The sequence below is a fragment of the Pelophylax lessonae genome, assembly GCF_965119305.1.
Source record: "Pelophylax lessonae genome assembly, chromosome: 6".
NCBI classification, from domain to species: Eukaryota; Metazoa; Chordata; class Amphibia; order Anura; family Ranidae; genus Pelophylax; species Pelophylax lessonae.
The window spans coordinates 272,199,819-272,212,642 of record NC_138773.1 but is presented as its reverse complement, the minus strand read 5'-3'; the positions used below and the strand labels follow the sequence as shown (position 1 = coordinate 272,212,642).

The 12,824-nt window shown below is 42.5% G+C and overlaps 1 protein-coding gene across 1 annotated transcript in view; it reads right to left on the bottom strand.

Moving 5' to 3' along the window:
• CCDC148 (coiled-coil domain containing 148) overlaps window positions 1–12,824 on the bottom strand; it is a 396,666-nt gene that overhangs the window by 112,730 nt on the left and 271,112 nt on the right. The window contains 1 exon segment of the mRNA XM_082260329.1: window positions 6,419–6,557. Within this exon segment, the coding sequence (XP_082116455.1) occupies window positions 6,419–6,557 (139 nt within the window).

The window sequence follows — 12,824 nt, the reverse complement described above, 5'->3', positions numbered from 1 at the left end:
TCAATGCAAAGAGACCAGTGTGCCCCCTTTCAATGCAGAGAGACCAGCGTGCCCCCTTTCAATGCAGTGACCAGCATACATGCCCCCTTTCAATGCAGTGACCAGCATACATGCCCCCTTTCAATGCAGTGACCAGCGTACATGCCCCTTTCAATGCAGTGACCAGCATACACGCCCCCTTTCAATGCAGTGACCAGCGTACATGCCACCTTTCAATGCAGTGACCAGCGTACATGCCCCCTTTCAATGCAGTGACCAGCGTACATGCCCCCTTTCAATGCAGTGACCAGTGTACATGCCCGCTTTCAATGCAGTGACCAGCGTACATGCCCCCTTTCAATGCAGTGACCAGCATACATGCCCCCTTTCAATGCAGTGACCAGCGTACATGCCCCCTTTTAATGCAGTGACCAGCGTACATTCCCCCAATGCAGAGATCAGCGTGCGTGCCCCCTTCAATGCAGTGACCAGCATACATGCCCCCTTTCAATGCAGTGACCAGCGTACATGCCCCAAATGCAGAGATCAGCGTGCGTGCCCCCTTCAATGCAGTGACCAGTGTACATGTCCCCAATGCAGTGACCAGCATACATGCCCCCAATGCAGAGATCAGCGTGCGTGCCCCCTTTAATGCAGTGACCAGCGTACATGCCCCCAATGCAGAGATCAGCGTGCGTGCCCCCTTAAATGCAGTGACCAGCATACATGCCCCCAATGCAGAGATCAGCGTGCGTGCCCACTTCAATGCAGTGACCAGCATACATGCCCCCAATGCAGAGATCAGCGTGTGTGACCCCAATGCAGTGACCACCATACATGCCCCCAATGCAGAGATCAGCGTGCGTGCCCCCTTCAATGCAGTGACCAGCATACATGCCCCCAATGCAGAGATCAGCGTGCATGCCCCGAATGCAGTGACCAGCATACATGCCCCCAATGCAGAGATCAGCGTGCGTGCCCCCTTACTTACCTGGAGCAGCAGCGGCGGCGGGCGGCTCCTCATCAGTGTCCCGGCGTCGGCTTCTCATCAGTCCCGGCGGCGCGTCTCCTCCAGTCCTCCCGCCTCCTCCTCGGCCAATGGCATGGGGTTTGCCTTGCGGCAAATCAGGAAGTGCATATCGGAAGAGCTTCCTGATTGGCCAGGAGGAGGATCGGTGGGGCAATAGCGAATTTTAATTCGCTATTGTCACACAATGGGTGGGCTCGGGGCGCACTGCTTTGCGCCCCGGCTCCACCCTTTGCATCACCCTATTAGAGCCTCTGGCTCTAATCAGTTGAGTTAAAAAAAAAAAACCATTAAGCTCCATTCGTCCAGCGCCCCTGCATGCAGATTAGGGGGCCGGACGCATGGATGGGGGGGCGGCGCCCCTGCGCCTTCAATAGACCGGCCGCCACTGATAGTTAATCGTTTTTTGTTCAGCCATCTGTTTGAATGACAAAAAAAAGGTACAGATTTCTCCATCCACACAAAATGAGGTCACTGGAGGATTCCCCCAATCAGGACCTTGTATTCCAACAGGGGGACTCTCGCTGTCAGAATACACTGATCACCGACTGCAGTCAAAATGTTTCCACCTTGTCTGTTTGACAATAGCTGATCTAACAAACAACTTCTGTTGACCAATGGACCAGATAGAGTTTGATCCGTCTAGGGCCAGCTTAAATCTTTAGACCAATAGTCTTTAGCACTTTCCCCGTAGGGCTTGCTGTATGATGACTTATTGGGCCAGGGGTATTGGTTTTTAGTATTTGTTGTGGAGCATGGATAGGGAATAGTGGGATACTCCAACTGGAACTATGTACATTGGATAAGGACAACTCTCACCAGGTTGCTTGTGGAAGCAGTCACACTGCTTAAACCATACTGCCACATATTAGGGAAGGGGTAAGTCTCCTTGCTCTTTTTCTAGGAATAGACTTGGTGATCTACATTCTCTTCAGGATATTCATTAGCATCCCCTTTACTGACACCCGTCCACTGACTCTCCTAGCTGCAGTGGTGGCCCCGCTCAGGTCAGGCCCCTTGACACAGATCTGTACGCACTGTACTGCAGAATCCAATCCTTCAGTGTCTCCTCTCTCAGTCAGCTCCACAGGACCTCTGGGTTCATTTAATTTCTAACTCTCTCTAGGCCCTCGGTTCGACTACCTGAGGCCGCATGGCCCCTCTACAGAGGGGGAGGCAGCCACCCCCTCCCTCCGGGACTCCGCTATCCAGATGAAAGACCCCGAGCACACCTGCTTATACATTATCCCAGCATGCACAGAGGCACTTTCCTCTGCCAAATCACCAGGGCTGTATTAAACGCCTGTGCACTCATTCGTCAGGTTTCCTCCCACTGTCCAATATGCCTCCCTATTGGACTAGTGTGAAACACTCTGCAGACAGACTGAGTTGCACCTGAGCACATTGAGCAGAATTCACTAGCAGATCCTGCTCTATGGTAGGCAGAGAACAACACAGATTTACCTGCAATCCCTCTGGTAAACAGACAGGATCCAAAAACTATACTCTCTCTCCAGCACCTACCTAGGAGGGTACTACAAGTCATATCACACAGCAGACAACAGCAGAATCAGCAGATTTATGGTCATATCAGGTGCAGAAAAACAAATTCTAAACAGAGTCCAGGTTCCAGACAGACAAAGCAATGACTAACAATAACAGAGACAATAGACCAATCAACAATCAGGATTACCACAGGCAAGCTGAGTACAACGACAATCTGAATCATTTGCCGGAATTATTCATTGCAAGAACAGACAGAAACATAAGCAGACAGATTAAACTGTTGATCAGGCACATTTTGAATGTCCAGCAGTCTTTTAAATACTCTTGATTAGAGCTGGTGTGCTCTGCAAAGATCTGAGCAGCATGCACGGTAAGAACCAGCAGATGGGGAAGGATTTGGAATTGACTAGCTCACTTTCTTAGGCTGTCTGATATTTGGCTAGATCACTTTTCAACAGCGTTTGATAGTCGATGAGAAGGCAATATATCACCTTCACTTTTTGTTTTAACCTTGTAAATGGCATACCGCTGCTCTGCAAATGCACGTGGACTAGGGTTGCCACCTCATCCCTTCAAACCCATATTATTTACACAGATTCTGAGGCTAATATAATGCACATAAGGCAAAAAAGTGATTTTGATTACCACCTTAATCAGCCTCAGAACCTGTGTAATTAATGTGTGTTCTGGTTTTAAGGGATAAGGTGGAAACCCTTACGTGGACGTACTGCCCCATTTACTTGCATGGAGCATTCAGCAGCAGTACTGTCTGTCAAATAGGATAGGGAAGAAAAATCTGCAGCAGCTTAGGGCCCCATTGACAGTTAAAAAGCCAATTGTGGTGTTTTTACTGTATCTTAACCACAAGTACAAACAAACTCTTACTGTATTTTAACTCACATTCTAAATTTCTTATCCCCAAAGAGATGGGTCTTGAGAAATAGAATAATCATGGGCACAGTTTTACAAAAATATAAAACACGAAAAGGAGACCCCCCAATGGGACTTTGAAGGCAGAATGAGGTAGTAGAAGTGTTTAACATGTAAGCATTTATTCCACATATAAAATATCATTACAAAACATGGGTAAAAAAGACCATATAGTACATATACAGGTGAACCATGCAAGGGGAGTCATACATGTAAAGGGATGTGAAAATCCAGCCCCCAAACTAGATCCCACTGACGTAACTATTCCAACATGTTTTGGAACTTTAAAGTTTTTTTTTTAAGTTTTACAAAATTATAAAGCAGATACAGGATGGGTAATAGGAAATTTCAAATGGGACCTCGCCACTATAGAAGTAGAATAGCCAAAACTAGAAAACACCTTAACATTTCTGCACACCTCCTTACTACTACGGTTCAACGGATACTCACTGTGGTAGGAAAAAGCACATGTGCAATATATCCAAATATCAATGTCAGGTTACATCATTTATTTTATATTTCCATATCAAATTATACCTTCAGCAGAAATAGAATTCACAGAGCAGATGTTTTTCTGAACACATACAAGAGGTACAGTATTTAGCAGCAAGCAAAAGTATTAAATTGGAAAAAAGTTGCCTGCAGAAAGGTTTTAATTGCAAAAGGGATTCAGTATATCTCTTCTTCAATACGTTTACAGTAAACCCCCGCTCCATCGCGGTTCAGTTTTTGCGGTCCCGGTATATTGCGTTTTTTTTGTAATGTTATTTTACTATATAAATCATTAAAAATGAAATATTTTTGTGTTTTCCATAGCTCTTGCTATGTCTCTCAGTATCTTTTATGTGTTTAAAGAGTTTCTATTGTTTTAAAAGTGTGTTTAAAGACCGTAAAATGCTTTTACACGTACAGTGACAGTAAAAAAAACATGCCTACAATGCATTTTAATAGGGTTTTTCTATTTCGCGGATTTTCACTTTTCGTGGCTGGGTCCGGAACATAACCCCCACAATGGAGGGGGGTTTACTGTACTTTGTTCAGTGAGATGCACATCTGCAGCCCAATGTACAATTTTGGCATGACTTGGGTGCTGTGATAAATAAGCTCCCATTATGTCATCCTGAACTGGGCAAACAAAATGGCCAGATATGCAGACCCTAGAAGGAAACCGCACAAAGAAATCAGTGGTGGTGAGATAGCTTGTAGATGTCGTATCACTGGAGGGGAGGTAAATGCAGTGGACTTCAGTTCTGCCTTATGTCTCTGGAATGTCTTTAAATTTGGAAGGAAAAGTGCAATGAAAAGCTGGTGAGTTGTTGCTTTGAACACCATAAAAAACATAAAAACTGTACTGATTGAGGCTTAAAGGAAGATCCAAAGTCCATTCATATTTGAAACTAAATGTTCTACAGTAAGTCATGGTTGCAGGCCATGAGATCTTGGTCAGGAGAGTGAAAAGAAGATGAGACTGCTATGTTATCATCTGTAGCAATGAACAAACAATACTAAGAGACATTATAACTTTATACCTTGAAAAGCATACTAACTTCAGGCAAAAGTACACTGGCAACAATGGGTGGTAAAGCAAAAGGAAAAGGTTACATATGCCTATTAGTTTGCTAATACCCCTGGGCATCGGATGCAATATTAACACAAATTCTAGTGTGCATAGATGATCCTGAAGATTGCCAAGTTTCTAACAACTGATGTCACCCTTCAGAGCAATAATATAGCTGGAATTTAATGGAATACAATTTGGCCAACTATGTGGGCGGTGATAATTACGCTATTGTTACTTTGCCTGGAACACACTCAGAAAGACTTGGTGGCGAATAAGTTATAAATTGGCTGTCTCATTTACTGCTTAATGACAAGCTGCACTGTAAATTCATAACTTTTACTGTTACAGCCCACCTGGGATATGGAATAACTTCCTTAATCCTGTAGATAGAACGCATAAGGTAAATCACTAATAGCCCAGGGGTCAGCAAAAGAAGAATGTATAATATATTGCAGGAAAAGGGCGAAGAGTGAACACAATGTGCAGTATCCTGAGCATAATTACAGCTATAAAGCATTATCAGACTTATTAAAAAAATGCAAACCACAAGGTGTACAGTGCAGTGACCTATGACAACAAATCGGAATTCACTTTTCATATCCTGACTACTATAAAAATAAATATATTGGTTGCTATGTACAAATATACTTCATATACTTATCCTTATTACTTTTTGCTTTACCTTACTAACTGTAAGCCAACCACAATTTTCTTTTTCGTTAGTTTTGGATACAATCTTAAACCCTATAAAAGGGGAGGGGGGTTCGGTCTTTATTCTGCTATGAATCATTTTTATCTTTAAATTATCTTGAACTCTTGGACATTTGTTTGGTGCTCTCGTTGGATTGTATGTATCTTTCAATTGCTGTCTGTTTCCCTGTTGCCCATTTTCCACACTTACTGTCTGGTGAAACTGTTGTCAACATGACCGCAAGTGAGGGAGAGTTTTCTAACAGGGTTCACATTCAGAAGTGTTTTGCTGTCTCTAAATGCCAAATCAAAGGCTGCAGTGGGTCATGGACAAGGCTGTATTCCATAGTTGCAATGCAATATTTCACATAGAGGTCCAGGTAATGGCTATACTCTTTGGCAGTGGTGCCTGGAACATAAGATTTCTATACATTTTTACAAATTCTTTAGCAAGTAAAGCAATTCCCATGTGTATTTATCTGTGTTTACCTGAGCACAGAGTTAAGGTTCAATAAAAGATACAATTAGGCAAAGATATGTAATTGCCCACATATACCATAGAGGAAGCCATTTGGTATGTAGGATCAGTAGTAAGTTTTGTACTTTAATTCATTTATATTTTTTAAAATATAAAACAATCACTTTTAGGTTCAGTTTGCAGCTTTAAAACAGTTACATCATAAACCTCCATTCATAAAGACGGAATGTGAAGAACAATCACTGACCAGCTCTTGTCTTGGTTTATGTGGGAGAAGTCTGGACAACATATCCAAATACAAAGCTCTTCTGTTTGGAAGATCATAGGGATACTGGTTAATAACTGACTGGAGAATCCAATGGTCTTCTTTATTCCATTTACAGTTCCTGAAAAAAATAAATACAAATTACCATTTCTTAACCATCCGTTTGTCTTTCTTAGCTTACCTGCATAGCTGTTTTTGAATAGAAGAAAGTGTTTAGATACTAAGAAATCTACAGACATTCTTCAGTTTGATCAGGCAAACCTTCTCTCAGAGTTTGTGGATTTTTCCTTAGAATCTAACTAATAATTATAATATAATTTACTAATTTTGTAATATAAATGTTAACATAAATTCAGCTAAATTTCCATATAAAATATAATACTGTATACATTTTTTAGTATTGTAGAGAGAACACAAAGCAACCGTAGAGCAAAATGCAGCTTGGGGTGGTAAAATACCCCTGTACTTAGAGGCGGGAGGTTTGAAAGTTGCCAATCTGCGGGCATTATTCATTGCTGCAGATTGGCTACAGATTGGCTGCTGCCCTGTGATGTAATACCGGCAGATGCAGCCCAGCATTCCAGCATCATAACAGTTTACCGCATGCCGCCCAAACGCCCTGCCACCTTTTAATAGGCATTTTTTTATCACATCCAAAATTTGCGGTTTTTCACAATTCGTGGGTGCTCTAGGAACTTAACCCCTGCAATTTTTTGGGGTCGACTGTATTCCTAAAAGCATCTCTGTTGCCAAGGTAAAATGTATTTTAAAAAAAAATAACCACCAACACTGTTCCTCTAACCCAGCCTTTTTCAACCTGGGTGCCCAGGCACCCTGGTGTGCCTTGAGGTTTCTTCAGGGGTGCCTTGGCAAAGTGCCTAAAAATTGCCAAAAAATTGTATACAAGTCGGTTTGTGGATAAAGGCTGCCTTTTTAGTTATACTAAGTCACAGGTGTTCATTGTGCACCATTACAACCTTCTAGCTGCCAGCGTCCTAACAATCAATGACATCATCAGTTGATGAAAAGGATGTCAGTGGCCTGCATTGCATCCTTGTTTGACCCTCCCCTACCCTTCTTCATCAGCGTTGGAGTCACATTAGCTGAGCGATGGAGAAAAACTGAGGGAGAAGATAAACATTGGAATATTAGTCAGAACCAGTTCGCAAAAGTGTATTTGCTTTGGAAGAATAAATCACCTCGAATGTTGGGTGTCCTATTTGGACTTGTGGATGTTGCTGCCTTATGTAAAACTATTAGAATAGCTTTAACATTTTAGAATTGGGTGCCTTGAGACTGTCCATGATTTTTAAAGGGTGCCTTGACTAAAAAAAGGTTGAGAAACACTGCTCTAGTCTGTATTCTCTTTATCAGCTACAGCCTTTGGCAGAGTCTTTTCATCCAGTACTCCTGGGAGTGTCAGATGCATGTGACCACCATATGCTGTGGTTGCATCTGACGACTCATACAGTGGAGTCGATTTACTAAAATTGGAGAGTGAAAATCAGGTGCAGCTTCCTATTTTTGTCAAAACTTAATTGAACAAGCTGAAGTTAGAAGCTGATTGGCTACCATGCACAGCTGCACCAGATTTTGCACTCTCCAGTTTTAGTAAATCAACACCAGTATGTCATGTACTGATATAAGCGGTGGCAGGAGCAACCGCTTGACATCAGTCACACCTAGAAATGTATTGTTTGGGAAGAATTCATGGTTCTGCAAGAGAAAGAAGTTTGAAAAAAAAGGTGGCAAGGCAGTTGCTAAACCTGCCTCTTTTGCAGGTGGTGCATTTTTACAATTTTTAACATAACTATCTCTTCCATTGGCAATGACCATATTGATGTTGGTTAATACCTAACTAAAGATCGAATATAAATGACAAAGGAATGGAACAACACTGGGACAATCCTGGCACTGCTTAGAAGTGGACTGAGTGTGAAAGATCAGAAAGAGACAATTTATGCCATGCCATGCTATCATAAATTGATACAGTATCTCACAAAAGTGAGTGCGCCGCTCACATTTTTGTAAATATTTTATTATATCTTTTCATGTGACAACACTGAGGAAATGGCACTTTGCTACAATGTAAAGTAGTGAGTGTACAGCTTGTATAACAGTGTAAATTTGCTGTCCCCTCAAAATAACTCAACACACAGCCATTAATGTCAAAACCACTGACAACAAAAGTGAGTACACCCCTAAGTGAAAATGTCCAAATTGGACCCAATTAGCCGTTTTCTCTCCCCAGTGTCATGTGACTCATTAGTGTTATAAAGTCTCAGGTGTGAATGGGGAGCAGGTGTGTTAAATTTGGTGTTATCACTCTCACACTCTCATACTGGTCACTGGAAGTTCAACATGGCACCTCATGGTGAAGAACTCTCTGAGGATCTGAAAAAAAAAATTGTTGCTCTACATAAAGATGGCCTAGGCTATAAGAAGATTGCCAAGATCCTGAAACTGAGCTGCAGCACGGTGGCTAAGATCATACAGTGGTTTCTCAAAACAGGTTACACTCAGAACAGGCCTCACCATGATTGCTGCAGAGGTTGAAGGGGTGGGGGGTAAGCCTGTCAGTGCTTAGACCATACTCCACACACTGCATCAAATTGGTCTGCATGGCTGTCATCCCAGAAGGAAGCCTCTTCTTAAGATGATGCACAAGAAAGCCCACAAACAGTTTGCTGAAGACAATCAGACTAAGGACATGGATTACTGGAACCAGATAAACGTATTTGGTTCAGATGGTGCCAAGCGTTTGTGGTGACAGCCAGGTGAGGAGTGCAAAGACAAGTGTGTCTTGCCTACAGTCAAGCATGGTGGTGGAAGTGTCATGGTCTGGGGCTGCATGAGTGCAGCCAGCACTGGGGAGCTACAGTTCATTGTGGGAACCAGGAATGTCAGCATGTGCTGTGACATACTGAAGCAGAGCAAGATCCCCTCTCTTCGGAAACTGGCCTGCAGGGCAGTATTCCAACATAATAACGACCCCAAACACACCTCCAAGACAACCACTGCCTTGCTAAAGAAGCTGAGTGTAAAGGTGATGGACTGGCCAAGCATGTCTCCAGACCTAAACACTATTGTGCATCTGTGGGGCATCCTCAAACGGAAGGTGGAGGAGCGCAAGGTCTCTAACATCCACCAGCACCGTGATGTCGTCATGGAGGAGTGAAAGAGGTCTCCATTGGCAACCTGTGAAGTTCTGGTGAACTCCATGCCCAAGAGGGTTAAGGCAGTGCTGGAAAATAATGGTGGCCACACAAAATATTGAGACTTTGGGCCAATTTGGACATTTTAACTTTTGTTGCCAGCGCTTTAAACATGAATGGCTGTGTTAAGTTATTTTGAGGAGACAGCAAATTTACACTGTTATACAAGCTGTACACTCTCTACTTTACATTGTAGCAAAGTGTAATTTCTTCAGTGTTGTCACATGAAAAGATATAAAAAAAATATTTACAAAAATGTGAAGGGTGTACTCACTTTTGTGACTTACTGTATATGGCAGAAAGAGCACATTTTGGAACAGATATGTAATCAGCAGGGAAGTAGAGAAGGCTCTATGCAATCAAGCATAACTGAGAATGCACTGAATGCCATTGGTTGGCAATTCTGTCACTGAATGCATTTTTATGAATATCCAAGCACTAATAATGTTCTCAATTCATGGTAAATTGACAAGCTGCATTCCCATGCATATTGATTCTTCTGCTCACACACCCTCCCACCATCAATGTGTTTAAAGTCCACTTAACTATAGAGAAAGAACTCATACATCTAAAAAGACGAGTGAGTACAAACAGCTTGAAGATGTGCAAGAAAAACATATTGCAATTAAGTTTTCAACAACAAAACAGCATCTGCTGAAAGGAACGGGATGTCAACTTATTACGAGGAGGTTAGGCATATTCCACTAGTTCTCATCCTCCTACACATCTTTCGTTGTGCAGCTTGGGAATTATTTTACAGTCCAAGTCTTCGGAATATCTCTTATTTCTAAACGACTCATTGGCAGATAAGTAGGAAAGCTAATCTCAGTTTATCTGTGCAGAAAAAATGTTGCTAACCTCTCTATTTTGCAGTACTAGGAAAATAACTTGTCTCCCCACATTACAGCCTAGTACACAAACATTTTGGCATCAAGGCTTTACTTTTATCTATCAATGAGGCATTACAGCTCCTACAGAACGGCATGACTCCTAAATTTTTAGAATAAGAAAGAGGGATATGTTTCTGAATGTGAGCTTCACCACTGCAGAACAAAGAAGCAAGTTCACTTTAATACTGCACCATACTCCTTTTGCTTCACTGTCTGTTTGTCCACCAAGCGTTACATAGTTAGTAAGGTTATATAAAGAGACAGGTCCAACCAGTTCAACCTATAAATGAAGAGACAAAACCCTTTTTTCCAAGTCATGGCACTTCTCCCCCATTTCTTGAGTGCTTGAGCAGCCAATCATAAAGATGTTTGGGTAGAATGGAAGTTAGCCATATGCTCCCCCATACCGGAGACAGAAAATGCCCATTGTACTGACAAAACGCGCGTAGGGCGAGGCCAGTGGCTTATGATGTTATACACCTGCTGATGTTCTCTGATGTGGAGTTTTTTGATATCCTTTTATATTTGTGAGTATATTTTCTTTTTAAAAAATTATGTAGTTTTAGGCAATACTACTCTATAGTCTTTTGCTCTTTCCTCCATATATCCATATTCTGAGGAGTGGTCTTTGGATAACCAGTGGAGGACCCTGTAGGTTTTGGAGTCTACGGTATCTGTCCAGCAATGCAAATTCTTTCAATATTGGTTTCACATATGTGATGGACCCGAATTGCCTGGTGTTCTTGGATTTGGAATTAAGATTGGATACAGCAGGAAATATTTATTCCAAAACCCATTTCAAACCAAGTGCCGGCAATTCTTACCTACACGCCAGTAGTAACCACAATCTTGGTGGATTTGCAATGTTCCCTTTGGCCAATTCTGTAGGCTGAGGAGAACATGCACTAGAAGGACAGACTATGAAGTACAAGGAGCCATACTTAGGAGGAAGTTCCTAGAAAAAGTCTACAAAAAAACGCCTATTGAGGAAACATACCTTAGGTATTGCGTCCAATATGGGGATGGCTCACCATAGGGTTTATATGAAATTGGCACACAATCTGAACACAAAACATCAAATAATACAGAACAAAGGGACATTGTCAGGTTTTGTACCAGATATAACACTATGGTCTTCCAAACAGAACAAATATTCACTCTGAATCTTAAGACAAGACCCTGTCTTGGGTCAACATCTGGCCCCTGGACCCAAGATAATCTGTCATGAATCTGCAGTAATGTTTCATGACCTGACTGTCTGCTTACCTGTCTGGTCTGTGTATCAGCTTTAGGAACAATGCTCTCACACCTGTGTGTTTAAGTATTCTTCTTTCTGCTTGGCTCCACCCCAGCCTCTAACAGTAAACGCTATATTAACCCGTAAGCTAGCCTCATCTGAGCAATAATTGTCTGAAGACTTCCCTGAGTGTTTCTTGCCATGTGCTCTACATCTGATCTCTGTGTATGGACTTTGGCTTGTCCTTCTGACCGTCCCTGTCTTCTTGTTATCTCGACCTTTGTCTTATTCTCCTGACTATCCCTTCTGGTCCTGTACTGCTGCATCCTCTCCATCCATCAGAGCTAGCCATGAGCATGAGCTGGGAGACCCTAGGAACCGTGACCTGGAGTCAGCTGCAGCCAAGTCCATTCTTACCATCAGAGGCTCTGGTGAAAACCAGCTGACTTTTAGACTCCACACCCTGGGAAATCTTATGATCTAGCTCCCTGTCCAGGACCATGACTGTGACCCTGTGTAGCGGCTTCTCTGAGCCATCGACCCTCAGCAGTCAGCCGTTTGGTTCATAACCTCCGTTTTGTGTTCCCCTTCACTTGGTCCTGCAGTTGACGCTGACATCCACTATATTTGACCAGAAAAGTAGTTACAGATGTGGGATAAAAAATTTTGGAGCCTGCTCGTATATCTAGCATCATAGGAGAGACATAATAGGTATGGATGGCCACAGCTATAAGATCAAACAGTCCATTAACTGTAGCACATCATATTTAATTTATGGTTAAATTTGTCCATGTGGCCTCCTGTATGTAGGAAGGACCATACACCCCTTAGGGTCAGATTTGGAGAGCATAAGTGTAGCATTTCCAACAACAAAGAGGACAAATGGGAAGAGAGCAATGAGGGGAAGAGGAGTTATTCTGTCCCTCGGCATATCAAGCACAACCATAATAGTTATCCATCAGTTATGAGGGTCTTTGGAATTAAAGCAATAGGAAAAGACCCCCATAGTGGTAGAAGGTTTCAAAAACTGTGCAAGAGAGAGACGT